Source organism: Salmo salar, chromosome ssa20, assembly GCF_905237065.1.
Source record: "Salmo salar chromosome ssa20, Ssal_v3.1, whole genome shotgun sequence".
Taxonomy (NCBI): Eukaryota; Metazoa; Chordata; class Actinopteri; order Salmoniformes; family Salmonidae; genus Salmo; species Salmo salar.
Window position 1 is genome coordinate 15,972,544 of NC_059461.1, and position 13,871 is coordinate 15,986,414.

Here is a 13,871-nt window from a genome sequence, read left to right on the forward strand (position 1 = left end):
ATTTTGCAGCTCTTTCAGAACATCAGCTGACTGGATTTGGGAAAAGGAGAAATGGGGACGGCTTGGGCGAGTAGCTGTCGGGGGTGCAGTGCTGTTGACCGTGGTAGGGTTAGCCAGGTGGAAAGCATGGCCAGCCGTAGAAAAATGCTTATTGAAATTCTCAATTATAGTGGATTTATCGGAGGTGACAGAGTTTCCTATCCTCAGTGCAGTGGGCAGCTGGGAGGAGGTGTTCTTATTCTCCATGGACTTTGCAGTGTCCCAGAACTTCTTTGAGTTTGTGTTGCAGGAAGCAAATTTCTGCTTGAAAAAGCTAGCCTTGGCTTTTCTAACTGCCTGCGTATATTGGTTTCTAACATCCCTGAAAAGTTGCATATCACGGGGGCTGTTCGATGCTAATGCAGAACGCCACAGGATGTTTTTGTGTTGGTTAAGGGCAGTCAGGTCTGGAGAAAACCAAGGGCTATATCTGTTCCTGGTTCAAAATTTCTTGAAAGGGGCATGCTTATTTAAGATGGTGAGGAAGGCGTTTTTTTTTATATCCAGGCATCCTCAACTGACGGGATGAGGTCAATATCCTTCCAGGATACCCGGGCCAGGTCGATTAGAAGGGCTTGCTCGCTGAAATGTTTCAGGGAGTGTTTGACAGTGATGAGTGGAGGTCGTTTGACCGCTGACCCATTACGGATGCAGGCAATGAGGCAGTGATCGCTGAGATCTGAGGTGTATTTAGAGGGCAAGTTGGTTAGGATGATATCTATGAGGGTGCCCGTGTTTACGGCTTTGGGGTGGTACCTGGTAGGTTCATTGATAATTTGTGTGAGATTGAGAGCATCAAGCTTAGATTGTAGGATGGCTGGGGTGTTAAGCATGTTCCAGTTTTGACTTTTGACTGGGAGTAAACATTTACTACAAGGTGTGGTGCGTCCACTACCATATCTTCACTAGTTTTCTTAATTATTTTAATCGCCTCCGCATAGGAGATTCGATTAACCGCTCTAACTTTTGCCACCTGAATCTCCTTCACCCTTACAGGGCACTCCAGGAACTCGGGATCATGATCGGCACCACAAATGCAACACTGTCGTCCTTCTACACACCGTTCTTCAATATACTCTGTCCATCTGTACACACTTGAAACATGGTCAAATCCTTTTAAATTCTTACATGGCAATGATTTCAGGACGAAAGCTCTTACAGCATATATTACATAACCAAGCTTCACATGTGTCGGTATTTGCTCTTTACCAAAAAACAACAGGACCCGACAGACTTTCTTATTTTTCTCCATTCACCCAGCGGGTCAGACACCGGGCACCAACCACACCAGGAATTCTATTCAGGGGTTCAACTTGAACATCCATCGTCACCCCTTAGAGAACTCCTTTGACGGGTGCTCTACTCCAAAGTTCAAAACACAAGACTTATGTTGTCCGGATTCTTTTGAGGCTCACTGAAATCTTCCTCTGTTCTTCAGAAATACAATTAATCAAAATAAGACCACACCTGGTCACTCTGACAGACTCCACTTTTCCCATCGCATACTTCACCATTTTCGACACATAAACAGGTCTCCCACATATGCATCCCGATAAGAAGTGATTCATTATCATTCATACACGTATCCTCCACTCCAATTTTAGACTATTTCCTTTTTGTTCCAGTTTTCGATACTACTGTTGTCCATTTTGAACATTCGTCTTCACCAACTTTTCTCGACGCGCTGCTTGATTCGAACTCATCATCCACTTCCTCCATCTTTCCCAAGCACCACCACAGTTGCGATTCGGCCCCAACGCTTCTTCTTCTATGTTATTATGGCGGTCCTCAAACATTCGTTAGAGGTGCATGCCGCCACCTACTGTGTGGGCTGTGTCTACCTACTGTTCTGTAGTGTGAATTCATTACATTTTGTGACACAAAGAGGGAAAAGAAAAGAGAAATTGCCCTACCAACTAACCCTACACCCATTAAAACCTCACCACTATTCTACTACTTGGCCGTAGTTTATCCTACACCAGGCCGGCAGCCTCGGAGGACAGGACACTATAGTTCAACACACCTTGTAACTCTTCTGCATTAAAATCTCGTACACCCAAGTACTTCTCTGTAGCTGCCACCACAACATATCTTCTGTGATTTCTGCGCTACAATTAATAACCACTGCTATAAATGTTAAGAAGCCAACCTTACTGAATCACAAGTTTTTCAATCACTCTCTACTGGCCTCGGCCTACTTACAGGAAGCCTCTTAGGATCCCTCGCCCTGGATCCATCTTCTTCTACTACTCTCTTCACCGCCTCAGCATACGACACGTTCTGTACTACTCTGATCCTGTCAACCTCAACCTGCCTTTCTCTCACTGGACACTTCTGATCTCCAGCACTATGGGTACCCTTACAGTTATTAACAAACACAGCTTTTTCCAGGGATACTGCACATTCCTTTGTCTCATGCCCTCCTGCACACTTATAACATTTAGGAATCTCCTTCCTACACACTGCTGCAACATGACCAACTACCAACTGTGGCTCAGTTGGTAGAGCATGGTGTTTGCCATGCCAGCATGGTGTGTGCAACGCCAGGGTTGTGGGTTCGATTCCCACGGGGGGCCTGTACAAAAAAAAAAAATGCATGAAATGTATGTATTCACCACTGTAAGATGCTCTGGATAAGAGCGTCTGCTAAATGACTAAACATTTTAAAATGTAAAAAAATAAGCTTGTCACCTAAAACAGTGTAATGCGTTCAGGACAAAAGCTCTGACTCTGCATCAAAACTCAGCAGGACATAGTGGGTGTGTTTGAGCTGATCACGTTTGTCAAGTCAGTGACCCTCATTGGTCACCACCTTTCAAAGTGTGTTGCATCATGGTGACAAAAATTGTCAGACTTGCGCCTAAATGACTTTATAAAAATCATGTGATCAAAGTTAATGAAGTTTTGACTGTAGTCAATTGCAAGTTTCAGCAGTTCCTCTTCACCAATTTCATCCTGCAGCCACCGCCTGCCTGCATTGTGGGAGGCTTTATTGTCAACCAATCATTAGGGTGTTTTTGTGCCAAACAGGAACCAACTTTGCCGTAATTCACATAGGCCTATACAGTGGATATGTAAAAATTAAGTGATATTTGAGGCTCTCTCACCAAATGATTGTAAAATGTACACACATATTTTGGCCACCCCTCAGAGCCTGGTTCCTCTCCATGTTTCTTCCTAGGTTCTTGCCTTTCTAGGGAGTTGTTCCTAGCCTGCGCACTTCTACATCTGCATTGCTTGCTGTTTGGTGTTTTAGGCTGGGTTTCTGTATAAGCACTTTGTGACATCTGCTGATGTAAAAAGAGCTTTATATTATTTCAACATTATAAAGAACAACTTTTATAAACAATGGCGACACTGCCATGTTGCACTGAGCTGAAGGTTCGAGTTGCCAAACGTCAGCCTCGAAACCTTAATGACTTGGAGAAGATCTGCAAAGAGGAGTGGGACAAAATCCCTCTTGAGATGTGTGCAAACCTGGTGGCCAACTACAAGAAACGTCTGACCTCTGTGATTGCCAACAAGGGTTTTGCTACCAAGTACTAAGTCATGTTTTGCAGAGGGGTCAAATACTTATTTCCCTCATTAAAATGCAAATCAATTTAAAACATTTTTGACTGTGTTTTTCTGGATTTTTTTGTTATTCTGTCTCTCACTGTTCAAATAAACCTACCATTAAAATGATAGACTGATCATTTCTTTGCCAGTGGGCAAATGTACAAAATCAGCAGGGGATCAAATACTTTTTTCCCCCTCACTGTAATTTGTACATGTAGGTAGGGGTAAAGTGAATATGCATAGATAGAGTAGCAGCAGTGAAAAACTTTAAACTCTACTGCAGTCCTGTTGATGTGAATATGGGCATGTTCCCTTCTCAATCAACTCCTTTGTTTTGCTGATGTTGAAGGAGAGGTTATGACACCACAATGCCAGTGCCCTTACCTCCTCCCTATAGGGTGACTCGTCATTGTTGGTTATTAGGTCTACAACCGTGGTGTCATCCTCTAACTTGGAGTCTTGCAAAGCCATGCACTTGTGGGTGATCAGGGAGTACTGAGGACACACCCCTGTATTAAGAGTCAGTGGAGGATGTGTTGTTACCAATCCTCACAGCCTGGTCTGCCCGTTAGGAACTCCAGGATGCAGTTGCAGAGGGTGGTGTTCAGACCCAGAGCTTGGTGTCAAGCTTGAAAGGAACAATAATGTTGCTGAACTGTAGTCAATGAACAGCATACACACGATGTTCCTCTTGTCTAGATGTGTTACGGCCGTGTGAATGTAAATATCTTCCATGGATCAGTTGGCCAATTGGAGTGGGTCCAGTGTGCCTGGCCTGCTGAACTTAATGTCAAAGCACTTCATGACCGAGGTGAGCACAACAGTCAAGTTATTGAAATTAGGCCTGCCTTACATAAGACTTAGAAGTCTGTTTGTTCCTCTTCTGGGATTCTTCAAAATGGCCTTACTATAGAGGCTGTTGGGAGCAGCTATAGGAGGGTCTCATTTTAATGGATAGAATAAGTGGAACGGCATCAGACATGTGGTTTCCAGATGCTTGATACGGTTTCCTATATTCTATTACAATGAGCCCATCCTCCAAAAACTCCAACCAGCCTCCTCTGCCTTACATGCACTAACATCACGTGACCATCCTGCCAAAGCCAGTTTAGCTACTGTACATTTAATACAATTAAAGCCATTTAAAATCGAGAGCAAGATCCTTCATTTGTATTATATCACATACCATGTCTGTGTTCTACAATGTTGTGAATTGAACTCACGACATGGTCTTAAGTGGTTAATTCTTAAATTAGACCTTATGCTATATGCTGCATTTTGGAAATAAACATGCAATGTAGCATAGACTCAGAAATATATACACAGATCAAGTCAGACAATTTGGATCCACAAAATGCTTTATTTGCATGAAGGACCAGTTATCCAGGCCACAATGCCACTGCATATTCGTCGCACACAAATGGTGTCTGGTATATTGCACTATAGATCCTCAAGTCTGCTGAAGCTAAGCTAAATATATGTCAATGCTGCTTACCATGTTTACTGTGCTCATTGCTGTTAGCAGGTAGAGAAGATACATCATGACTGCCATTTCAGATAGTTGTCATGAACAATAATATTTTGCATTTGGGAGGGGAACATTTAATCATGTACATTATTCTCCAATGGCACTCATGCACTGTGGTAATTGGCTCCAGGTGAGATGAGAAAGTTAGTTGTCACTTCCACACAGGGCCAGTAGGATCTTCTCATAGTCTCCCTTGGTGTCATCCTAAGGAGGTAAGAGACAGAGCACAGAGTTACTCTACAGAATATGAATGCCAATAATGTTGAGACATGTCACACCATTATAACATTTTTGTTAAATTATTTTCAGATGCCATATTTCCCAAGTGGTTTGTCTTCTATCCAAACACCGATTGGACCTAGTAATCAGAATGCCTTCTACAATGTGATGCATTACTTAACTCGGAGGGGGTGGTGTCAGTTCCCCAGACCCAGATTAAGTCTAGTCCTGGATATAAAACATTCTCAATGGAGGATCTGTTTAATTTGATTTAGTCCAGTACTATGCTTAATCTGGGAAAACAGTCCCTTGTCTTTTATTGCCACTTTGGCAGTGGAGATGTTTGCTCACCAGAATTTCCTGCGAGAGGGTTTTCCCAAATGTCTTCTTGTACTCCTGCTTAATCCGGGCCAGGTCTATTTCAGACCTGCTCACCATGACACGGGTCAGAATATTGGTCCTGGTTCCTTTACCCTGGGGTACGGCACAGACACAAACTGAAGATTTATAACCGATAGTGGAAGCTCCTTAGCCTGAACCCAGATCTGTTTGTGCTGTCTTGTACAGTATGTGCATAACCAGTGTTCTTGTGTAGAATGTCACATCTTAACAAGGTTGTAATCATTAAGTAGAAAAATATACTAAACAGGGAGGAACTACCAGGATTTTTCCAACAAAAGCTCATTTGTTTTTAATATGCATTTGTTACGCAGCCTCTCATCTGGTACATAAAACCTAACAATGTTTAACAGTTAACACACCTTCATTGCCAAGTTGAGCCTCTCAGCAAAGAAAGCAGGCTTGCTTCCAGCACACTTCACTGAAAGACAGAAAGGAATACCAGTCAAGTGACAGCATCAACAAGGGGCATTCTCCAAAGCTGTCTCAAGGTGGGGACGTGCTTAAGGCCCCCAAAAGGCTAAGGCCCTGACTGGACAAGAGGGATAGGAATTGGTATATGGAGAGAGGTATGGTAGAGGGGATTCAATCAAATTTTAATTACACATGCTTTGTGAACAGGTGTAGACTAATAGTGAAACGCATACTTACAGGCCCTTCCCAATGATGCAGAGAAAAATAGACAAGGAATAAATACACAATAACTTGGCTATATACACAGGGTACTAGTACTGCGGCGATGTGCAGTGGTATGAGGTAGATATGTACATACAAGTATGGGTAAAGTTACTCAGAAACAGGATATACAGAGGCATATGTGAGGAGTCAGAAGAGTTTGTGCAAAAAGGGTCAAAGCAGTTAACCAAATAGCTACCCAGACTAACTATTTATCAGTCTTATGGCTTGGGGGTAGAAGCTGTTCAGGGTCTTGTTGGTTCCAGACTTTGTGCATCAGTAACGCTCTCCGTGTGGTAGCAGAGAGAACAGTCTATGACTTGGGTGTGATGTCTTTGACAATTTGTAGAGCCTTCCTCTGACACCTCCTGGTATAGAGGTCCTGGATGGCAGGGACCTCAGCCCCAGTGATGTACTGGGCCGTTCTCTGTAGCGTCTTGCGGTCGGATGCCAAGCAGTTGCCATACCAGGCTGTGATGCAGCCTGTCAAGATATTCTCGATGGTGCAGCTGTAGAACTTTGAGGATCTGAGGGCCCATGGCAAATCTTTTCAGCCTCCTAAGGGGGAAGAAGCGTTGTTGTGCCTTTTAACAACTGTTGGTGTGTGGACAAATGACAATTCCTTAGTGACGTGGACACAGCAACTTGAAGCTCTCAACCCGCTCAACTACAGCCCCGTTGATGTAGCTTGAGGCGTGCTCGGCCCTCTGTTTCCTGTAGTCCGCAATCAGTTCCTTTGCCTTGCTCACGTTGAGGGAGAGGTTGTTGTCCTGGCATCACACTGCCAGGCCTCTGACCTCCTCCCTATAGGCCGTCTCATCGTCGTAGGTGATCAGGCCTACCACAGTTGTGTCGTCAGCAAAGTTAACGATGGTGTTGGAGTCGTGCGCGGCCACATAGTCGTGGCTGAACAGGGAGTACAGGAGGGGACTAAGCACGCACCCCTGAGGGGCCCCCCCGTGTTGAGGGTCAGCGTGGCGGATGTGTTGTCTACCCTCACCACCTGGAGGCAGCCCTTCCGGAAGTCCAGGATCCAGTTGCAGAGGGAGGTGTTTAGTCCCAAGGTCCTGAGCATTGAGGGCACTATGGTGTTGAACACTGAGCTGTAGTCAATGAAAAACATTCTCACATAGGTGTTCCTTTTGTCCAGGTGGGAAAGGGCAGTGTTAAGTGCAAAAAAGATAGCATCATCTGTGGATCTGTTGGGGTGGTATGCAAATTGGAGTAGGTCCAGGGTGTCTGGGATGGTGGTGTTGATGTGATCCATGACCAGCCTTGCAAAGCATTTCATGGCTACAGATGCCATTTAGACAGGTTACCTTGGCGTTCTTGGGCACAGTGACTATGTTGGTCTGCTTGAAACATGTAGGTATTACAGACTGGGTTAGGGAGAGGTTGAAAGTGTCAGACACTTGGCCAGTTGTTCCTATGGTGTTTTCTTAAGTCAGACATAGTGCTCCATTGTCCTCACACAAAACGGAATGGCCATGAAATGATACAGGCATTTGCAATCAGTAATTGGATAATATGAATATGCCTTGGATAATGTGCCATCACATCTATTTATAAAAAAAAGTGATGATTATTTTAGTCTCGAGACTTATTTTGCTCACAGTGTGGCCTTATTTGAATGAAGAAAATGGAGCCCATGGTGTAATGTCAGAGGACTAAGGCCTAGTGAAGGGTGTGATGCAGCAGAAGACATGGATTGAGGGTGATGTCCTCAAATAATCTGTGCATTGGAACATTAAGAGGCTTGGATCTGGCTGTGTTCGCTCACCTACGGCAGTCAGACAGTTCTCAATGTCTCCCTTCAGCTCCAGGTCAATAGCCTTTGCCACATCCACCTTACTGTACTTGGAGTACCTCTCAAACGCTGAGAGAAAGAGTGGGAAAGGATTATGTACTTGAAATGATTACAGTATCAACCATGTGTTTGCACATGCAGTGTATGAAAAAGGAAAAAACCACACACATCTAGATTCTATTAGTATTTGTGGTGCGTTGAACAAAATTAACATTCTAGGATTTAAAAAAATAAGATAATCCACAGGTATTTGCAGTGAAAAAAATAAATTGTATGAAGTGTCTAAAATAAATTCTGGACAAATGTGTCGCCTGACTTCAACAGAAGGGTGTCAAACTAATTTTGCGGGCTGCCTTCGGCCTTCACTGAGGTTCGGAGGGCCACACTTTAAAATGTACTATACATCTTTGCATTAAACATAAAAATATGGTCCTATATCACTTCCAATGCTCCCTGACTGTTTAGCTTTTGTGTCAATGACTGTTAGTCACGTCAGTCTGGCCAGCTATGAATGTAGGTCCGTTATCATTTATACAGTTTCGATTTGGTTCGTCATTTAAAATATGTTTTCCTCCCTAAATAAAATAACACCCCCGCCCACTAAAGCACCCTCAGGATTGAATGTGCTCGTGGGCCGTATGTTAGACACCTCTGGTCTAACTGATGACAAAAACAAAGCACACTATAGGGCTACGACATAATGAACAGGTGGTGAGAAAAGTAATAGTGTAAGCTTATTGGGCAATGTCTTATTTACCAAATGTGTATACATGTGCAGTGTGTATATTCACCTTGGCGGAGCTGAGGAGCACTTCTGGTGGTCAGAATGTCTATGAAGACAGAGCAGTCTGTTCCCTTCCTCTTCTCTCCAGCCTCATACAGGGCCTATAGACAGATACAGTAGGCACGGGCATCACACACGGTTCGCATTACAGTGACTCTTTGCGGTGCCCAACCTTGATTCTGACACTCTTCCATACCCTGGCATCACTGTCAGCAAGTTCCTGGTTCACCATGGTGTCCTCATTCCTAGTAGCCTACAGTATGTGAATGAGAGAGGGGGGAGTGATGTTAATATTGCCAAACTTTATCTTTAAACAAACTAAACACAAACAATAAAACACACCTTGCAGAGTGAGAGCAGAGCATTCCTGAAGTCTGCGCCTGTGTCAGATTTGATGTCATCCTCTAGCTCCTTTTTGTATTCTAGCAATGAAAATGCCATGATTATTGGTTTGTTGTAAATATCACATACAGGACATCCACATAGACATATTTACATATTGCAGACACACCTCCCTTATAGACTTTCTTTATCTCTCTGATCTCCTTATTGGTCCTGGAGGCCAGAATCTCAATCAGAGTATCCTCGTCTGTGCCCAATCCCTGAAAGAGAGAAGGCGAGAGGGGATGGTGTGAACGGTCAACAAGGACAAAAGTGTCAGGTCACAAGTCGTAAAGCTGAGAAAGAGTCCAGGATCGGATAACACAAACAGAAAGTGCAGGGCAGTGTTAATTATGCCCCAAACGCAACAAAACATGGAGGGACTACCTGCACTTGTTCAATAACATCTAATTTTCAGGTCTACTTCTATACCAGACACCTCATACACACCGTGAACTCTAAAGTACAGTAGATACTCGGCAGCACAGTCTCCTCACATATTAAGACAGTCCCACCCATTGTAAAAGTCCCACCTTTTTGCCTCCCTCACAACAGTGTAATAATGCATCAGAATGAGTCACTCTGGGCTGAATGTGAGGAAGTGGGTGGGTGGGTGTGACTAAGCAGCAGACCAAGAATACTGGATGACGACATCACATCTCCCTCTTAAGAACTGATTCATTACTCTGTGGTATTAAGTACTTAAATAGTACTTTAAAGTATTTTTACTTAAGTAGTTTTTTGGGGTATTTATATTTGACAACTTGTACTTTACTATATTCCTTAAGAAAAATACTGTATTTTTTAATCCATACATTTCCCTGACACCCAAAAGTACTCGTTACCTTTTGAATGCTTAGCAGGACAGGAAAATGGTCCAATTCACACACTTATCAACAGAACATTGGACATCCCTACTGCCTTTGATCTGGCGGACTCACTAAACACAGGCTTCGTTTGTAAATGATGTCTGAACGTTGGAGTGTGCCCCTGGACATCTGTAAAAAAATTTAAAAACTAGAAAATGGTGCCATCTGGTTTGATTAATAAGGAATTTGAAATGATTTACACTTTTGATACTTAAATATATTTTAAACCAAATCCTTTCACTCAAGTAGAATTTTACTGGGCGTCTTTAACTTGAGTCCTTTTCTATTAAGGTACCTTTACTGTTACTCAAGTTGAAAATTTGGTACTTTTCCCACCACTGATTACTCGTTAAATATTTGTATTCTGTTACCGTCTCTAGGCCTACATAAACAAGAGGGAATCTGCACAGTTGTTTGTATTCTAAGTAGTGTTGTTTTCGGAGTTAGTGAGTGACTAGCTGCGTGCATGTTTACCTTCATGGCCAGTTTGAGCTGTTGGGCGTCATATTGGGCTGGCGTCTTGAGCAGAGCCAGAACCACATCCTCCAGGTCTCCCTTTAGGGCCGACTTCAGGGCAGTCTCCAGAGGCTGCAGAGAGAGGGGTGACACTCTTCCACAGTCATACACAAGTGTGTGTTAGGCTGGAGTTTGCATTTTAGGACCGATGGAATTGTGCAAACTCCACCCGCCGCATATCCTAAACCAAACTAGTGTGCTGGTAAGTGTGTGTCACCGCTTACCTTGCCACTAGCCTTTTCGTAGGTAGCTTTGATCTGCTGTCTCTGGGCGTTGCTCCTCCTCACCAGCACATCAATGATGGTGTTCTCATCCACACCTGCATCACAAGATGGAGGGACTTGTTCAATAAGAAACGCTGTTGCATACGTAGCCTAATCCATGAGCCCTTTTTTACAAATACAAAATTTCTGTATGGCCCCGGCCAAACAACCCTGACTACTCACCAGCAACAATGAAAACAATGACCCGGACATGTTCATACTAGTGTTGTCATGATACCCATTTTTGTACTTTGCTACCAGGTTTAGTATCACGATAATCAATACCGAAAGGATACGCGTATGGCTCAGTTGGTAGAGCATGGTGCTTGCAACGCCAGGGTTGTGGGTTTGAAAATGTACATCACTACTGTAAGTTCTTATTTACAGAGGGCATACACATTTGTTATTAAGGCACACGAAAGTTCACATGTTCCAGAAGGCATTTCTGCACAATATATATTTTTTAAGTTTACATTCAAATGGCTCTCCTGTGAAGTAGTGACGCGCGACATACGTCTAGTGTCCTGAAACGAGTCACATATTTCCAACTTGACAGAGTGAATGGGGTGATATATATATGTGTAAGGTGCTGTAAAACAAATTCCTTGCTTGTCTCAGCTAAACCTGGAAATATCTAACAATTAATGATAGTGCTGCTGGAAAAGTGCTGCTGGAAAAGTGGTTTATATTATTTATGTCTGCCACATATGTGAATTGTGTTTTGTTTGTTGACTGAAAAACAAAAAGGTAATAAAACTTGAAGTGCATGGGCAGACATTTTTGTGGTACGGGGACCCATCTACATTCACCCCTAGCTATGTAACACACACATTTAGGCTATGTCAGTCTCACCTTTGGCCTTGATGGCCTTATCCAAGATGCCTACATCCCCGTCGACACTGAAATGCGGGTCAGGAGTCACAGTGCCCTGATTGGGTAAGGTCTGAGAAAGAGATTTCAGAGAGAACACTTAGTTTCATTCAGTGAATGAATGTACACCTTCACAAAATACAGAACAATAATATAGAAGCAAAGAAATGAACAGCCCATACCACATAATGTTAATAATCATACCACATCATATAAAGAATATGTTACTAACAGCGGGAGAGAGCAGGAATTGTACAGTTTTCAACTGTTTCTGAAGGGAAGGGCCCCTACTCCTAAATTCCTTCTATGAGTCACAAGTTAGGTACGCTCCTCCCATTATTTTGTATCTCAGACTCTGACCCCCTTTCTTTATCCTCAACAGCCATCCCTTTTGGCCTCACCTTTCTCTGTCCTCCCTCCCAGTCCCCCTCCTGTCTATCCAGCTACAAATGTACAAACACTGCCTGGTAACTTTTTTCACACATGCATACCACAAGAGGGGGGGGGGAGATCAGATTTGGGACGTTCGCTCTAGAAAGTGGAGCAGAACCCTACCGAGTCATCGGGCAGGCCCAGATAGACGGTCTGCTGCAAGAAGGCTGCGATGAATGACATGGTGGTACGGGTCTGAAGAGAGAGGAATAGGGGGATTCAGTAATAACCACAGTATTAATAACATCCTTTGTATTGAACACCAAGGCCTTTTGCATTTCTGAGTGTGAAATGGAGAGATGAAAGGCTCTTTGTTGCAAGAATATGCTACAATACAAGACCAATTTGGTCAAATTATATTTCTGTGGACTCATGCAACGCAACCTCGTACACTTTTTATGCCTCATTGAATCTGGTACAAAAATATATATATTTGGCTACGACTGCCACTTACATAGGATAATCATCATTACATAGAGTAAAAGTAAACATGCCGAGAACATGTGGATATAATTCGTGTTTATGATGCTGCACAGATTATTTATTTGTCACTGCAGAACAAATTGCCCCCCCATCTATTTCACAATGGTATGGCAAAAATTGTCTGGTGACCACGCCTAGAATTGGAATCATGTAGAACTCGCCCAAAACTTTAACCGTTTCGTCAATTTTACTCAATTAGTTCAATGGTTTAAGACATAACAGGATCCCCTATAAAACTAATCAAAAATAATAATGAAAATGTCACTACTACGCCAGCCACACACAACCTTTGGCTACCTAAGCGACAAACAAACAAGGATGTAGGCTACGTACAGTAAAGTTCCTTGACAACGTAGCTGTATTTAGAATGTAGGCAAGCGGGGAAGTTAGTTTCCCAGTTTAACACGGTTCAAACTCCCGAATAAAATAGAGAAATTAACAAATTACTGTTACCTAGGCTCGATGTCGCGGTGCTCAATTTCCTGGAGTAGGTTTATTGAATCACAAACAGGATATTTTACCGGCTGCCCAAAGATTGGGACTGGAAAACTTTCTCAGACTGAGCTTGCAGAGGCGTTGTGAAGTTGCGCTCATGTATTTATATAGCCACACCTAGCAATGTGCATCCCACAATCGCGCTTCACTACCAATGACTGGTGCTGCGGAAAAGTTTCCATGCAGTCCAATAAGGAAAATGGAAAAAAACGGAAAATCCTGACACAATTTGGTTAAATGAAAACAGATGTGGGATGTTCAATTACCCTCTTGAGTTGATGTTAACAAATTACATATTTAATATATACACTACAAATTGAGAGGTAAAAATTGATTTCTTAACTATAAGAGGTATTTTGTATGTGAGTATGTGAGTAAATCAAGACAGCTCTGATGGAAACAGGAAGTTTAGGTAATTATGCTAGAAATGGCGGTGGAAAGGACTTGATGCGCAACTATAAATAATATCAAAATAAACTTGGAGTCACGAGATGATATGGTGTGTGGGCCTTCCATTAGGACTCGAGAAACCATGCAGTTTTTTAGGCTACAA

General features: G+C 43.0%; 1 protein-coding gene across 1 annotated transcript; it reads right to left on the minus strand.

Annotated features, from left to right (window-relative positions):
* Positions 1–4,940: 4,940 nt before the first annotated feature.
* anxa1 (Annexin A1) lies at positions 4,941–13,368 on the minus strand. Its single transcript, NM_001141271.1, is given in 13 exon segments — positions 4,941–5,329; positions 5,696–5,818; positions 6,106–6,164; positions 8,199–8,294; positions 9,017–9,110; positions 9,206–9,262; positions 9,352–9,431; positions 9,521–9,611; positions 10,734–10,847; positions 11,000–11,094; positions 11,891–11,981; positions 12,464–12,535; positions 13,277–13,368. Coding segments are annotated over 12 exon segments (1,020 nt in total). The 5' UTR covers positions 12,524–12,535; positions 13,277–13,368; the 3' UTR covers positions 4,941–5,269.
* Between the last annotated feature and the right edge of the window lie 503 nt (positions 13,369–13,871).